This window comes from Chrysemys picta, chromosome 1 (assembly GCF_011386835.1).
Source record: "Chrysemys picta bellii isolate R12L10 chromosome 1, ASM1138683v2, whole genome shotgun sequence".
Taxonomy (NCBI): Eukaryota; Metazoa; Chordata; order Testudines; family Emydidae; genus Chrysemys; species Chrysemys picta.
In genome coordinates, this window is record NC_088791.1 from 223,635,732 (window position 1) to 223,654,021 (window position 18,290).

The 18,290-nt window shown below is 39.5% G+C and overlaps 1 protein-coding gene across 11 annotated transcripts in view; it reads right to left on the reverse strand.

Annotated features, from left to right (window-relative positions):
- Positions 1-18,290, reverse strand: part of WWC3 (WWC family member 3) — a 145,880-nt gene that overhangs the window by 77,977 nt on the left and 49,613 nt on the right. For 7 of the 11 annotated variants that reach the window (XM_005309313.4, XM_065580681.1, XM_008167177.4 and 4 more), the window contains exons 3-5: positions 15,829-16,032; positions 2,852-2,928; positions 264-343 (exon numbers count right to left, since the gene is read on the reverse strand). In XM_005309313.4, the coding sequence (XP_005309370.2) occupies positions 264-343; positions 2,852-2,928; positions 15,829-16,032 (361 nt within the window). Of the gene's footprint in view, positions 1-263; positions 344-2,851; positions 2,929-3,097; positions 3,252-4,517; positions 5,163-15,828; positions 16,033-18,290 lie in introns of those variants that run through there. The other 4 variants (XM_065580683.1, XM_042840144.2, XM_065580684.1 and 1 more) reach the window with 4 other exon arrangements.

Below are 18,290 nucleotides of genomic sequence, written 5' to 3' on the forward strand. Positions count from 1 at the left end.
CCAAAATAATTCCAGCCAATCTTGCTTACATCAGTTTGCCTTATTATCAATGAGAGCACATTGTTAGCACCATCCATGGTTGTCTAAGTAGGGACAATTGTTAAAATAAATAAATAAATAAATAAAAATTCAAAAATAAAAACTTGCAGCAGGAGTCTGCATTAAATAAAGTTTTGCAACACTTCCAGTTAAGTAACAAGAAAGTAAGCCAACAGGAAGAAAAGAAAGAAAAATTCCCCCCCTCCCAAAACCTGCCAACTCACTCTTGTAGTGTTTCCACTCCTTTTTCTTTATACTGCAGTTCTTCCTTCATATGTGCCAACTCTCGTTTTAGTCTAGAAAGCTTAAAACAAAATATTTTTTAAGCAAAAATATGTTACGGCAGCAAATCACTGAGTAACTATTATTATTCTTTCAAATAATACTTAAAATAATTGCTCTTTCAAGAATTTAAAATTACTGTGCATTGTTCAAAGTCTAGTATTTTCAAAGTGAAAAGTGATAATCTGGTTTTTAATCTACAGTAAAACAAAATCAACAAATGCTTTAGAGAAATATTAATAAAAATCTACCCAACAATGGTCACAAAGTAGCAACATTGCCAAACGTACAAGGTAGCTGCTTCTTTGTATAATCTTCTACTGTGCTATCTGCTATCACTTGTTCTAATAGCCAACAAATCTCTATCCTCATGTGATTTCCAATTTCCTGTCTCCCCCGGAACAGTGATTTCCCATCTAACTCTGTAGTAGACAGTCACCCAAAGACCTGCTCAACTATATTGCAAACAGTCAGCTCAGACAGCCAGAAAGGGGAAGAGGTTCAGTACTTTTTCAATGGGAAGAATGTTCGTTTAAAGTCACTAGAGATTGTGATGATTCATCTGCCCATTTTTATTTCTGTATTATAAAAGACAAGTACAAAGTGACCCTTCAGCAGCAGTAAACAGTGAAAGTTTCCTGGCAGATCATTTATTTAATTTAATAATAAGCAGCTGTTCATTATAATCTCCCCAAAATTTGGTGTGTGTCTGCAGTGACGTTTACTACCAGGTTTCACTATTTTAATAAAATTGCTCCTTAATTGATGCTTATTGTAACAGAAACACAGAATTATGTCTGGTTCCATATGGATGTTTTATATTTTTGGTTAAAAAGTCACATATGTTTTGGGACAGGCACTCCTTTGTTTGTATATGCATTTCAATAAATGATGCCGTCAACTTCCTGCCACAGAAAAAAATGAAAATGTGAGCTTCATAAACAGAAAACATAAACTGAGTCTCCCAGAGATTTAGTAGATTTTCTACAATGTATCCGAAACACTGATAAGACGTATGTAAATCACTATGTAACAAAATGCTTAACACAATGTCTCCCCCATACCCCGCAAAAACAGAAATCACTACATCATCATAACAAAACAGGCAGTATATAGTGACTTCTTGGATTATCTAGTACAACCCTAATAAAATAGACTCAGCTAAAATAAGAAAATATATCATTAATATTTTCCATGTTTATATATTCAATGGTGTTATAGTATATTTAACTCTTTATATTAATTCAATATACATGAGCATGCATAACACAGAGGTTCACCCTATGTACAGAAGTAAAAAGGTGTATTTCATGGTCACTTTATTATTGGACTATGGGGGGGGGGGCAGAGACTGGTAATCCATATGCAAATAGAAAAATCACTTATTTTCTTTAAGCCTTGTTTAGAGAAATTGAGTGAAATTTTAACTTGCTATATTTCCTTGTTTGGTTTGCTGCATTTTCTAAACATTAGCTCTACCACATACAGTATGTTGTAAACGCATGCTAAGAGAATACATGCCTTTGATGGGTGGTAAACATAATTTATTTTCCAGAGCCACTCCTGTGAAAAGTGGTCACTAAATCATGAAGTCATAAACAGGAACACCACCCTTCAAAGATATGTATTTTATTTATTTCATGAATTGAGCATCTGGCATGCTAAGTCCCATTTTATCCATTAATAAAAGGAATATGCAGTTTAGATATATGGTGGGCCTTAAGTTATAAAGCTGCTTTATTAGTTGTGGGCATCTAACTAGCTTCCATTAAATATGTAGAATTTTACTGTTCATTAGGAACACTGACAAGCAGATTTGGAAAGATAAGTATAACTTTCCCCTCCACCACTGTAACTACTTCAGACAAGACAATATTCAAAGTATGGTTCTAACCTAAAAATGGTTAAGTAAAAATGGTACTTTCTTATACAACAGATGTGGTCCATATGTGTTCAGAGTTATATATGCTTACCATAGTATATGGGGATGTGTTGGGGCTGAGGGGGGTCATTTGTCACTTTTTATTCTTTTATAAATGCAGCCCTGGGCAAATGATCTATTCTGGTTTGTGCATCGACTGAACTTATCACTGAGTTCTCAACACAGAGCCACATCCTGACCTCAGTTACATCTATAGAACCCTATGGAACCCAAGAGCAAAATCTAATGACAACTGGTTTGGACAGGTGTTGCTGGGGGACAGAATTTGACTTGCAGAATATTTGCTACTAGCGGTGATGCTCGAGACAGAAAGAAAATTATTTTTAAAATACAAGTTGAGTTGGTGTGTCAGTCATTCAGAAAAAAAATTCTTTACACTTATAAACAGGAAAAAACATTCTTTGGAATCAGTAAGACATAGTAAAGATGGAACCACACTGCTATTTTTATTAAATAATTGTTCAAGAGTAGAAGGGCACTTTAAACATGTGCAGTTTTAGAAAGCATGCATATACAACTTCTAAGCCTAATGGTGGGTGGGTGTGTACAGCACTGTTTTAGTCACAACATCAAAAAAAGATTACTCACTCTGTCACGACGGCTTGCTATTTCTGCTTTAATCTGATATGGGTCATACTTGGTATTAGTTGAAAATCCAGAGAATGCTAAACAGATGGAAAACAATGGTATTTTATAATACATTTTTCACGTTTTCAATGTGTTAAATGATAGTGTGTGCAAACATGTTTCTAAAACTTCAAAGCCACAACTCAGCAAATCACTTAAGCATGTGCTTAACTGTTTTGTGGGATTGTGGCCAAAAACAGTACATACTTGTCAAAGTGTGGCTACACGTCATTCTGGGTTCCCAAAGTTGAGTCATTCTATTTCAAAGATGGAATAAGCTTATTTGTCTACATACAACTTCCAGACATGTCTTTGTAGGATATGATAATCATGTGTTACAAGACTTACTCAGTGTAATTATTTTTGAGTACAACACAGGAATGTTTGTAGCCAAAATGATTTCTTCTAAACAGTAAGGTCTAAAAATTGACAGTACAGTTAATGGATGTTTCCATTTATTTTTCTTGCAGTTTAGGAACTTTCATAGGAATGTAACAAATTTAATGTCCCTATGGTAACACAGATTTTATTTACAACCTCCTCAACATGATTACAGATAGAAGGCATTTTTGGCTGTTAATTAAGTGTATGGTATTTATATGCAATACATAGAAGAATTTATTTAGCTGGACAAAATTTGGACTGAATAGAATGTGAATCAATCTGCTACCAAATACATAAAAAGGAAGTAAAATCACATCACAAATTTCAATTTAATAAAGCCCTTCTAAGAACAGAAAACTAGGAAAAATTGTTCCACATCAATATCAGTTTCCAGCTCAATCACTGATGAAATTAGGTCTGCTTGCAACTCAGTGCATGCAGTAACCACATGCAAGTTTACAGTTCAAAAATTTCCTCACTCTCAGAGTTACAGCCCCCCAACAGTGAGTGTTTTAATAATCTCATCACAGCTTCTCTTAAGACAGAGTTTCAATTTAAAGACACCTTTGTGTTTTCTCTTTTGGTAAACTGAGGTTTTCCAAGATGCAACATAATTTTGCACACTAACATATTCTTTCTGTTATAAGGTACAAGATTTCAAAAGTCAATCTGGGCTGAATTCCAACTGGGAAGTTATTTCGTGTGTACCTAAAGTTATTCACTATCTATCCTGAATTGCTATATAGCAGCACTGTCTGTTGATTAAAAGCTGCTACCTTCCATTCCAGTGTAACTATCAGGATCATCTCCAGAGCCTTTTTTAGAAATCGTCACTACATTAACTCCCTTCCAGTTATTTAGCACGCGGGCTTGTTTAAATGTTTATTATTGTTTAATTTATCAATTTATTCCAAAACCTCCCTTTATTGACGCCTCAATCTGGGACAGTTCCTCAGATTTGTTGTCCAAAAAGGATTGCTCTGATGTGGGTATCTCCCCCAAATCCTCTGCATGAAGACAGATGCAAAGAATTCATTTAGTTTCTTTGCGATAGCCTTGTCTTTCTTGACTACTCTTTTAACACCTTGGTCGACTATTGGCATCCTTCTCTTTTTGGCAGGATTCTGATGTACTGAAATTCTTACTGTTAGTTTTTGCATCTTTAGCAAGTTGCTTCCCAAATTCTTTCTTTCATGGCCTGCCTTATTATACTTTCACACACAACCTTCCAGAGATCATGTACCTTCTTATTTCCTTATTAGGAGTTGACTTCCAAATTTTAAAGATGCCTTTTTCCTGTTACAGCCTCCATTACTCTGCTGTTTAGCCACAGTGGCATTCTTTTGGTCTTCTTATTGTCTTTTCTGATTTGGGGCATGCATTTAATCTGAACCTCTATTATGCTGCTTGCAGGCATTTAATCCTTGTGACAGCTCCTTTTAATTTCCATCTAACAAGCGTCCTCATTCTTGTGTAGTTCCCCTTTTCAAAGTTAAATGTTACTGCAGTGGGATTTTTTGGTATTATCCCCCCACAAGGATGTGACACACAATGTCTCTTCATACTGTAGGAAAAAGTGAACTTAATGTGTGCAGTTTAATGCAATGCTGAAGGGGAACATAATGGTCTATATGGCAAGTAATTGTTTTTTTTTTTTAAATGGAGAGTTGGGAAAGAATTCTTTTCCATCACCTTCCAAGGAAAAAATGAGTATAAATGTCCTTAAATGATAACAAGAAATGTTTAATTTTAATGCCCCCTCATCCATTCCCGGATGTGGCTCTGGTCAGAATGCCTGTTTTGGGATTAGAAAGGATTTTTTTTCCTTTTGCACCAAATTAGCAAGGTGTCCGGGGAGAGAGGTCTGGGTTTTGCCATGGAAGTCCTGCTGGTTTAAAGGAAAAAGGAAAGGAATAGTTAATGTTAAGCAGTAATACAGGGAATACCTAATTTTTTAGCAATTAGCAGCCAGTGTCTAATGCGGATAAAAAGGCTAAAAGGGCCAGCTCCCAGAAGTAAATATGCTTAAGAGTCCCAGAAAATGGCTGGTGGACCTGTTAGAGTGTAGAGAAAAGAGGAGACCTGAAGCCTTTGCAGACTGAGGTAGTAAAAGGATTCTGAAGTGGGCCAAGTCCAAGAGGTTAGGTTGGAGACTGCTAACTCTAATTTGCTGGGTTTATTGTGTGAAGCCATTTAGCTTAGCACTAGGCCCAATAAAATGCCTGGTATTTCAGGGGAGTAGGATGAGGGGAGAGTCCTCTCTACACATTGTTAATAAAGTTGTAGCCTGACATTTTATAAGACAGCTCAGCATTTCATTCTGCTGTGTGTCTCGATCAATTGTGGAAAGAACTTTATAACACTGAATAAACCATGCAGTAACTTGCCAAAAGAGGTTGTCCAATTGCTATCAATACATGGACTGAAATTCTCTAATCCATTATTTCATGAACTTTTTCATGGTGTTGATCACAACTTGGTAGTGAAAGAGTTTCATGGACACCTCTGCTTCCACCTGTAAACATACAGATCTCACCTTCCCCTCATGAATACATAGCCTTGATGAACTTACAGCAAATGCATACATAGAAAAGTCTATGTATTTTTAACTGTCTTTTAATCTGATTTGACAGATGGAAACAAGAAGATTGTTCGACAAACCAGCTCTCCACAGATCCAGAACTGCTCTAACTGGTCAGAGACCAATATTTAGAAATGTTTACAAATACTGAAAACATTTTTACTGGTCTAAAATGTTTCTAGATCTTAAAGCACATGTGAAACAGTTTATTACAAATATTTTTCCAGTATTTTATTATGCTTCTGATTCCGGGGAATGCCAGCAACACATCTCAATAGTTCCAGAAACTTCAAAATTAGTTAGTGTTTGTACCTTTCCTATAGATACTCTCCCAGCAAAGTCTGAGTAATTGTTTGCGTCCAATTCTGCTGCTGTCATACGCAGTTTACCTTTTCTGGGTAGAAAAAGAACTACAACAGCCCCAATCAAATAAAGCAGTTTAAAAAAAATCAGACCTTATTTCCCCAATATTTTCTCCACTTATATAAAAATTGCCCTGTGCAAGATGATAGGCAATAAGTTATCAAAATTAGTGGAACTAAAGTCTTGTGGAACTACTGAAAGTCTTGAAAAATAAATAAAATATTTTTATAAATTGGATGACCTTCCTATTTTAAAATGACATTAAATTATATTAACTTGCTCCCCCCCGCCCATTTCAATTGTGACATGATTTTAGCAGCCAACCTTGCACGTCACAAGAGCTGGGATTTAAATGTGTCATAAAGCATCAGTTTCAGCCTCTTATAGTGTTTGCAACAGCAGCAACTAAAACCATGTTAGACTATAAGTGGGAAGAAAGCAAGAGGTATGACTTTGGCATCCAGTACCTCAGAAACCAAAAGGCCAAAAACAAAAGCTATTTCTCAGCTTTCCAACAGTACATACCACTAGTGGTTTGATAGATATTGGACTTTGCCACTGACCCCTGGGACCAACAAAGTTTTTTTGGCCATTGTTACAGGAGTACATATATTAGATCAGGGTAATTTTCAGAAATTCAGATTCACACTAAGAATAGATAAGAAATTAATAAGGGTTTTATAGAAATCTATTAATATTATTCTGGGACTATAGGGAGGGAAGGACAAAGACTCAAGAAATTCCTTACAACTCTAATATATAAAGGAACTTAGTTTTATTTATCAGCTCATTGATTATTTCAACAACAAATTCTCAAGTAGTTGTTGCAGAAAACAGCAGAAAAAATGTAAGATGCTTTTTGCACAGCTCTGAAAATACACCTTTGATTTTAAATAAATATTAGCACTACAGTGATAGATTTTTTTTAAATATTCTGAAACCAGAGGGCAAACCATGTAAAAATTATTCACAGATTATAGGTATTAGGAGGGAACTAAAATAGTGAACCTGGAAATAAGGACAGCCAAATATACCTTTCACTTTAGAGGAAAAGAGACGTATGCACTTGAGAAAACAGTCAAACATTAATTCATTTACTTTTCATTTGTCATAAATGCTACTGCAATGATTGCTAATTATTAAAGATAAATACTTTTAAACAGGGTCTTTTCTTTCCAGTCTATTTTCACTACTTGATCCTGCACTTAAATGTATAATGTTGCTATTGTTAACATGTTACTATGATGTCACAAAATGTTACAATTAACATTTAAGAAAGAGAAGATGGAAATGTGTAGGAGAAATCTGTCTTAAATAATTGCTATTTAAATAAATCACTTGCCACATAAATATAGCTGAAAGAAAGCAAGTTTAACAGAACAACTACACCTCTACCCCGATATAACGCGACCCGATATAACATGAATTTGGATATAACGCCGTAAAGCAGTGCTCCGGGGGGAGGGGGAGGGCCTGCGCACTCCGGCGGATCAAAGCAAGTTCAATATAATGCGGTTTCACCTATAACGCAGTAAGATTTTTTGGCTCCAGAGGACAGCGTTATATCGGGGTAGGGGTGTATTTACCTTACAGTAACTACAATTCTTCAAGATGCTGTAGTCACTGTGGACTCTTGTGTGTGCACATGCAACTCACACACAAGATCAGTTTGTTTGTTTTTAAACAGCAGAGTCCATCAGGGCCACACACATGCTCTCTGCCTTCTCATGCTCCCATGTGAGGGCATAAAGGGAAGAGAGCCATGACTCTCCCTTAGTTCCCTCGTAACTGAAAGCTTGGAGTAGCTGAAAACCCAAAAAGCAGGGCTGGAGGTTGTGGGATCCACACTGACATCATCATCTCAAAAGAGCCACAATCATGTGTAGGATAAGGAAGAAGGACCGGGGAGAGCATGTGTCAGTGTGGATCCCACTTTAGGTGACTGGAAACCAGTAACCCCTCAGGATGGTAGGAATGAGGAGTTCCAATTGCATCAGTTGAATAGGGATTGTAGTATTGCTCTCACAAAGTTGGTATTTGGCCTAGCAGCTAAGACCAAGGAATAGTGCTTGACAAATGTCAGAGGGTTATTCCAAGTCACTGCCTTATCAATCTCTGATATTGACAAAATCCTTTAGCAGGCAGAGGATATTACTTGCACTCTGGCAGAGTTTGAGACTTGATGTTTGGTGGGAGAAGTGGACAGGCAAGTGAGGTACTTTGTGTTATCCATTTTTATATTCTTTGAGAAGAAGTGGCTGGACCTTTCAAATGTCCAGCAAATGCAATAAATAGATCAGGCTACAGTCTGAATGCTTTATCATACTGACAGGAGCAAACTAAAGTCATGAAAATGTCAACTATATGTATTTTCTTTCCTCCTTGAGCAGAGTGTGATTTCAGGACAAAGGCAAGTAGGATGATCAGCTGGTTTAGATGAAAATCAGAATAAACTTTGGGTGTTGTCTCAACACCATTTTGTCACTATGGAAGGTCATATAAGGGGACACAGCCATAAGTGCTTGAAGCCAGCTCACTCTCTGTTGAAATAGCCTGGAAAGACACCATCTTCCGAGTGAGTTAGTCCAGGGAACATTCTGAGAGAGGTTCACACGGAGGTTTCGTAAGTTTCAGAAGGACCATACTAAAGTATCGAGCAGGAGCAGGTTTTCTGACCAGTATGCACGAGTCTCTTGAGAAACTTCGATACTATGGGATGATAAAAGATCAAGCACTGCAGTACAAGCAGGTGGTGACCTGAAATCACTATGAAGTGGACCCTTCATAGTGCTAAATGGAAGCCTGATGCTTCAAAGGTAGTAGAAGATCTTCAGTACTTAAGTCTGTGTCATGTCCAGACCATGATGGGCTGCTTATATTGAGAACCTCTGCCATTTAGATGAGTAGGTCCATCTGATAGATATTTTCCTACTTTGAACCAGAATTTCCTGGATCCTATCCATGGTACTTAACCAGTCAACAGCCATACTGTTAGATGTGGCAACTCTGAGTCTGGATGAAGTATCTGACTACAGTGTTGTGAGATTAGGTCAGAATGGTCCAGGAGTTGGTTCAAAGACTGAATAGACATTGGTAAGAGACCTGTCAGCCAAAACCGCCTCACCCAATCCAGGGGCAATGAGAATGACCATGGCCTTGTCTCTCCCGGTCTTGGAGATCATCAGGGGAATCTGTGGGACAGCCTATTGGAGACCACTGTTCCACTGTAGGAAGAATGCATCCAGTAACGATCCTGGGCTCAGTCCACCTCTGGAGCAAAACCAGTGACATGTAGTGTTGTCCTTGGTGTAAGACAAGTCTACTAGGGATCTCCAAACATGGAACAGCTCTTCTGCAACGAATCTATGCAAGGACCATCTGTGGTCAGTCACAGATTGTCTGCTCAGGAAGTCTGTCAGGTTGTTGCTGACTAGGAAGTGAAGAGCCATCAGGATCTTCCCACTCTGACAGCATCAAGTCCAGAATCTGATGGTTTCTAGGAAGAGGGACAAGGAGCAAGTGTCCACTTGTTTGATTTGCAGTGCATAGCAGTCTTGTCCATGAAGATTTGCACTACCAAATTCCAGAGGATCTGTAGGAACACCACACAGACCAGTCTCTGGCTCTCAGCTTCAGGACGTTCATATATAACTCCATATCATCTGAGGACCAGGTCCCTTGAGTCTGCAGTGGTCAAAATGAGTTCCCCTGGTTGCCCCTGACACATCCATGATCAGCATATCTTCATGAGGGACTGAAAGGGGCACCCCTCTTAGTGCATTTGTGGGATCCAACCACTAAGCCAGCTCAGCAGTGACTGATATGTGGGGCACAGAGATTTTCCTGTCTAGTCAATGTTGCAGAGAATAGCCTGACCTGAGCAGAGCTGGAGGAGTGTGAATGCCTTGCCTTCCCCAGGTGGGCAGCCACCACTGCTAGAGCATTCACAAAAAGCCTAGGTGCCATGGAGAGTCCAAATGGAGTACTGTGTATTGGTAGTGATTAATTTCCACTGTGAAATTCAAGTACTTCCTGAGGGCTGAGTGAATATCTATATGAAAGTACACATCTCCCAAGTCGAGAGCCACAAACTAGTCTCGAGTCTGAAGAGATGGAATGATGGATGCACATATTACCATCCTGAATCTGGGGCAGTGTATGTTCAGTCTCCAGTCAATTCTGCTAGCTGAATGACAGGGTGGAATAAATGCCAGAGGAGCCATATGAGGGGCATTTTTGAGTATCATAATCATTTTCAGAATGGTACTCCTGCTCTCTGCCCTGGGAGTATGGATGAGCTCACAGTTTTCATTGGGGCTGGTACTTATAGCTTCCCGTAGGGGTCGGTGTGTAGGTCCCCAGTAAGGTTACAAGGGACATCCCCAATTTAAACACAAAATTGCCTGCCCCATACTAAGTCAGTAGGGGATGCATTTTATCCCATATTTCAACTTGGTACATGGGGTCTCAATGCCACTGGCTCAGACTGTTCCCAGCATCTGCATGGAACCTTAACAGGTGCCACAGTGACAGCACCCAGAGCTAGAGAAAGAACACCTGGGAAGAATGAGAGACAAGAAGGGACTTTTCCCAGAGGTGCAAGTGAAGACTAGGCACATCTGAGGTTTGTCCCATATTTTTGAAATTTAAAGTTGGCAAGCCTAGTCCCCAGTGATCCAGGGTGGCCCCAGTGTCCTTTAAGGAATGATTTTTGCCAGTTCTCTTCTTGAAGAGCTCCATGCCACAAACAGGAGATCTTGTTTGGTATCCTGAACTTCTCTATGTATTTCTGATGCCAGAGCCAAGCGGCCCGTCTCATGCTCATGGTCATGGCCTTCTGGCTGTGCCAGAGGCACCCATGTCAGCTTGTGAGGCTGTCCTGAACACTGTCTGGTCTTCTGTGATGATCTCCTTTAAATCCTCCCTAACATCCTGTAGCACATTTGTCAGAAAGAGTCACTTTTTCCCATATCAGGAAATTATATTTGGCTAACAGTGTTTCATAGTGTGCCACATGGAGTTGCAGTGAGGCAAATGAGTAGGCTTTGCACCCAAACAGGTGCACACAGGCACCCAAAAAGCTTTTCAGGGTTTCTGTCCTTGGATGTGCCTTTTGTCAATTTTAATTTTTCCTGCACTGCTGCAACTACCAGTTGATCCTGAACTGGAGGAGTGTGGGGGAGAGACGTGCTCAAAGGTTTTTGGAGGCACCTGATAATGCTTCTCCACCAGTCTGCATGTGGGCTGGATGGTTGCTGGGGTATGCCAGAGCCCCCTACCTGGTTCCAGTATGCCTTCATTTACAGGAAACACATTTACAGTGTGATCAAGAAATTAAAGAGTGTGTGAGATTTCTCTTGGATTACCATCATTTCACTGTCCAGGGTCCTCACTATGTGAGCTGGAAGATCTTGGAGAACTTTAAAGTCCTGGGTCACCAGGGCTAGAGATGGTATGACCACCTAGTTAGGAAACAATGAAGATGCTTTGGATAGAGGCCAAGGTGCCATTGTTTCTCCAGTATCCCTACTTCTTGGATATCAATGTATGGCTCTGGTGTCAGTGATCCAGGTCACGATACCACTGGGGAGCCTGATCTCTTCATCTTCCCGTACCTACAGGAGGGGGATCTGCTGTGGGATACCAGAGATGATTGGTCCCCAGTACGTAGCTTGGTATATGGATACTAGCCCAGGAGCGACTGGTTGACTCAGTGCCACTCCTTTTGTCTTTGTGGTGGCATTGCAACAGGAACCCCGAGCCATCTTCAAGACCACTCCCAGATGGTAACAGGGAGGCATCCCTGCTTAACCCTGCAGAGAAGGCATAGCTCAACAATGATGATGAGAAAAAGTAGTCCTCGAATGGTGGACGATTGGCTCCAGGGCCCAGTGCCACTTCAGGACTAACAATGATCCTGGAGGGAATCCTGGCAGTTCCACAAGGGTCTACCTCAGTCCTGTGGTATGGTTGATGCTTTCACTGGTGTCAGCTTAGTCAATGCCAATCTCCATGGTAGAAGATTTAGGCTCTTTATCCTTTGAGGAGTGAGGCCTCTTCTCCTTTCTATAGGGCGATGCCTCCCTACACTCGGGGCCATGTTTGGTCTGAGTTTGGCCCTTCTAATCCTTATAGAATCATAGAAATTTAGGACTGGAAGGGATCTCAATAGATCATCTAGTCCAGCCCCCTGCACTAAGGCAGGACTAAGTATTGACTAGACCATCCCTGACAGGTGTTTGTCTAACCTGTCCTTAAAAACCTTCAGTTACGGAGATTCCACATTAATAGCGATCCAAGCAGTACTTGTCAATCCAGAGCATACATTAATGACTTATAATTTGATAATGTTTTCTATATTTATTAATCATTTTGATCAATGGATTGATCACTGAACAGGCAAATATGTTGGTTCTATTGCAAACCAACAATACAACGTGATGGTGGCCTCATCTGACTTGCTATAAAGATTGAAAAGGTACTAGCCTAGTAAGACTTATTTAAAATTTATTTCTTGGGTGCTGGCTCCAAAGATGATGATGTGCATGCCAGAAGAGCTGGTCCAGAAGTCAGTTGGTATTCGTGCTGATTTTGTACCTGATATCAGTCCTGAGGTAGCTATGATTGGTGTAGATGATCCCAGTACCAGGGTACTCCATGTGCATGCGATGGTGGAGTTTTCCTCACTTCCTTCCTTTCATTACCAAATCCTGGGTTGTGGTGCTTGCTGGTAGTGTATGTCGGGGATGGGGAGGGAAGGAAACGGGGAGGCAGTGCTTAAATGCAGTTTCAGCCATGCATCCCTTGACTTGCACATCCTCATTGAGAAGGAGGTATACACCGAGCAGTTATCGGGCAAGTGACTATCCCCCTGACAAAAAAGCCATCAACTCAACCTCTCAAATTGGGGAGTGAGTCCATTACAGATCAGGGAGGGCTGAAACCCTAGGGCTCAAAAGAAGAGCTCTCAATTTCTGACATGTAGATTTCACCAAAAATTGAAAGGATATAAATCTAATCTAATCTAATATGGAAAGCCTTTGAACGAAAGTACAGCAGATTTTTGTAGTATCCTGTTTTATTAATACTTTGATGCAACAGACCAAATATATAATACATTGAATATTCGTTTAACATTTGAATTATGTAAAATTCTGTCCTATAATTGCAACTTAAAGTTATCAAAAGAAGTTCAGCCATGAAGAAAAACCACAGTGATTTGGACAGAAGATCTTTGCTTTTTCCTAACAGTGTGGTTCCATTCCAAATTAACAAAAGCAATTATGACCAATACTCAACACCCTTCGCAATATTTTTTGCCCACTAAGGGTGGGGGGCAGTGGGGATGGAAACTTACTGAGAATGGGGGGCAGAAGAATCAGAGAGGGAGTCAGTCTAACACTTAGGGGTGAGAGGGTGCAGCCAGCAACAGGCTGAGAAGGAAAATTCTTGGTGTTCCTACCTGCTCCCATTGCTGCCCTGCTAGGTCCCGTGCCCTGCTCAATGCCGAGCGCAAGAGCAGCCACTCTCCCCCTCCTGCCCACCAGGCGTGCACAAGTTCTCAAGGCAGCAGAGTTCCCCACTCCCAATACTTCCATTGCTGGGCTCTCACCACCTCTGCCACAATATCTTTAAAACGTTTTTAAAATTATCTGTTTTTTTTTTTCGTTTTAATTTTGAAAACCATATAAAAAAGAAACAATGAGGATGATGAGGTGGAGGGATCTCCAAGGTAAAAAGACATTGAGTGTTATGATATTATGCATGAAACAAGAACAACATCTAAGAACTAGCTAAACAAAGTAGCCTTTTAGTAAAGGCACATACAATTATTAAAGGGATTTTCTTACATAAATTATCTAGTTGTGTACTACATAAATATATTAACTGTTTGGACACCCTGGCTCTGAGCCCTTCAAAATGCCAAAGTCATGCATCAAACATCGCTGTTCCTGGCTCTGAATATCAAAATGTAAGTAAATGTTACATTTAAAAGCAGGCATTAATAAAAGAAAATAAATTGTACTGGGATTAGACGGTAAATTGGACTGTGAAGGCAGTCGTCTGTAGAAACCTTTTATGTCTATTCCACCACAGTCACCAACCAGTGGTTGACCATATGAAAGGAAGCTTTCTGTGGTGCTCACATTATAAAGTCATCTCTCATAAAATGTCCAGCTTGGCTCCTAAAGCCACATCAAAACCTACTCTCAACTGGTGATGGATGAACCTCAATGGATTCAGTTAATCATCCACTGTGATCCAAACTTTTTTGGACTTTCACTCATTTCATCCTTTCCTAATAGGCACCTCGCCCTTTCCCCTTTTTGTAGCCCCCATTCCTCCACAACCCACACTAAATACCATTTTTCCCCCTGCAACGTGCTCTTGTTTCCATGCCCGACACACAATGAACCTCCACCTACTCCTCCATTTGTCCCTCACTCTCCTTTAGATATTTGTTGCGGGGATACAGTTGTCTCTTTGCTTGACCCCAGGAACATGTACTTTTAACTATCACAAGGTCTGGCAAATCTTGATACGACTTAACCCAGTCTGAACTATTCAAGACACAATGTAAGAGATTTTAAAGTTGAAGCAGGTAGGCCCTTCAACAGACCTTAAACAGTATTAGATAACAAAATAGTGGAGAGATCTGACCGGGGGAAAAGTTTGAGTCTGTTCGAGACTTTAGAGTTAGGGAGGAAAAACAACTAGAGGCCTGTGGGACAGTGAAGGAGGATGACTGAATTATAGTGTAGGGGAGCAGTGAGTGAACCAATTCTTCTTAGGTCATACTATTTTTTCAAGTAGCACTGACCAAAGAAATCCTTAACTAAACCTTTGGTCAATTTTATAAAATAATATTTAAGCTAGGATCAGATCAAAGGTTGAAGTTCAAACTAGTTATCTTAGAAGACCTTGTTTGCTCATTCCTATCCTAAACACTGCCTGATGAGGTAATACATTTGATGAGGTAATACATTTATTAAGAACTGTGTATGGAGTTAAGTAAACTTTTCAATTTTCTAAGATTTAGCTTAAGGCAAGTAAATTTGTCACCTGCTGGTACACAGAGTTGCAAATTAATACAATGGATTGCCAGTGCAGAAGGCACTGTCTTCTCTAGAGCAAACAGTCACTTTAGAAACTGGAGTGCATACATGTAACCAGAATCCAAACATACTTTAAAATATTCCAGTGAAGGAGATGTTTTTCATTAATTTAACACATAACTTTCACATTCATAGAGCCTGAGAAGCAGAAACTAGTGTTGGCTTATTTCTACTCTCATTGCTACATTAATTCTTTCAATATTCTGCAGATGGATAAAAAGATTAGCCTTTTGTTCTAAGTAAAGATAGAACTTACTTTTCAAAAGTGCAAGCTCATTAAAATGAAACTCCTAGTTATATTGGAGGAAACTGTCTTTGGAGAGGGTTATTTTCTTTTAAGATGCAATTTCTTCCAAGAATCACAGCAACTTCATGAGTAGTTTGAACTTTTACATCACTAAAAATAGAGAGTGATGGCAGCAAGCTCTCAGATTGTGTGTAAAAACTGAATAGTGGAAAAATATGTATTAGCAAGAGAATGAAAGTAAACTCACCACTAGCATAGGAGCGGCTGTCATCCTCACACAGTTTGTGCAGCTGCTGGTATTCTTCTTGGGCTAGCTCAAAACGCTGCTGTTTAATTTGGTAAATCTCTTTCTTGGCATTAAGTGCCTCCTGGGCAACAATTAAATATTCCTTTAGCATGCGTTCCTGCTCTCTTCGCCACTGCTCTCTTGGGTCCTCAATTTGTGTGAGCTCTGAGGAGAAAAACTTAAGTCCTGTTACGCCACTAATTACAAGTACCTTCTCAATGTCAATTCTCAATACCTACACTGATAGTTCATGACCACAGGAAATGTGCTCAAAGAATCCAGGTGAAGTCCGTCTCTAAACCATCTAGTATACTCAATTCAACACAAAGTTCAATATCACTCCAGCAAAGAGAGAAAAAAGTGACTGCACTGTTACTTATATTTGAGTCTTTTATTCTTAGAGATGAGGTTAAAAAGAAAACTAATTGTTCAGCCGTAAATGACCTTACTCGGTCAACTTGTTTTAAGATGACAAATTAGATCATTCTGATGGCGTAACCGTAATACAACCCACAGCCAAGTAAGAGAGCCAAATCAATATCCCAATACTTGACTCAGTGGGTGGTAGGAACAGTTCAGAGATTTCACATTCAGCCTCCAGAAAGGTGCAAGAGAAAAGCAACATCCTGAAAGGCTATTTATGTTATCTTTATGCCTGTATGATCAAATAGTGAACAATGAAGTTAGCTACCAAAAAGATTAGTGTTTTAAAACACATGCTTAATTTTAACTTTCTTCTATCCTAACAGTCATAACAAGCTCCTTGATGTTCTCATCACTACCCTTTTCCAGGGCTTTGGAGCAGAGCCCGGAGCTGGAGCGCAGAGCAGCTCCGGAGCAGTGGAGCTGCAGGTATTTGGCTGGAGCTGGAGCACTGCTCCAAAGCCCTGCAACATTTGAGAACAGCTAATGTTTACAGTCACAGACTGAAAGGAAAGCTTGGTTCTAGTATCAATAAACTCTTTCAAATATATGCTTATAGCATAAAAAAGTTTTCAATATGTTATGTTCCTGCAAACACTTCAGTGGCCCACAAATTCAAAAAAATAGAACAAAAAAAACTGAAATAACAGGTTTTTCTGCGGTGTCTGGGGGGCAGAAGGAGCAGCAGGAAGAAAAGTAGTTTTACATCATCCTGCCTGTGCAGAGTCTGCTGTGTATGCAAATGCCAGCCTCCTATGGCTGTGTTTACAAAAATCAGCTGCGTAAATCACCATTACTGCAGCACCACTGCTGGTAGTAATTGTGCAACCTGTAATACAGCCAGGAGGCAGGCATCTTACCACCATACTTCAGAACAGGGTTAGTCAATATGGTGGTAAAAATGCTTATACCTTATCTGCATTGCTGTTCCATTGCCACCATATAAATCAATCTTTATGGTTCAAGTTATATCATTACCTTAATGTGCACAAGTGCAATAAATAGTTGCCAAAATCATTTAGTCCTTTTTAAAAAACTTTAGCCACAGTAAACCCTGCAGTAGGGCATTCCACAGGTTAACTATAGGAAGTATTTCTGTTATGGGTTCCAAATGTATTATTAAAGTGATTTTTGAAACATCATACCACAGGCTATCTTGAGGAATGTAGATTAAGCCATAAGACAGATACTCAATACAAGCAAAGAAGGTATTTTCAGTTAATTTCCCCCCCTAAAACCTCTGATTTTGTTGTTACTATGATAGGAAAGGGGAAAGTCAACTCTTTTGTTGGTACTAATAATAGGACTTAAAGCTATTTAAATATTTCTGTTTGCACTGTGAAATCAGAGATTGTAGTGATTGAGCCCCCAAAAATAAAAACTGTAGTTCTTCCTTCAAACTAATAATAAAAACCACCAAAGGCATACAAGCAGCTCTGTTGTTTGAGAACCATTTGAAAAGTAATTGCCTAAACAAATGAGATTTTCAGGAATTAAAAAAGTGAATATATTTAAAGTGGGTTAGAACTACGATACCCCAATAAATGGCTCTTCACAATGTTCCAATTCTAATCCCAGGTAACAGCAAAGGTTAAAATGTATCATACATAGCTCTTGAGAAGAGGAGTCTGTACATTTTGAGGCACTGCATAACCTGCCAAGTGACCAAAAATCTTCATCATCATCTTGTATCCCACTAAGAAAGAGTCTCACTTCCTATTAAGTACAACACTGACATTCTTCTGTGGAATACTGCACTGTACTCTGGCCTGGAATAAGTGTATGGAGCACAGACTGCACCAGTTACCATAGAGAAACTGAAACTGAAGGTGTTTTAGATTTGGATAGCCACTAATTTAGTTTCTGTAGAGCTGACTGAAATTCCTATAGTCATTCGAGCACAGCCCTGGCTGGCCAAGAACATGGAATATGTTATTCCCAACTGGGAAATGTGCAACTGGTTAAAGGAGACTTCAAAGGCTCTCAAAACTCAGAGGAGG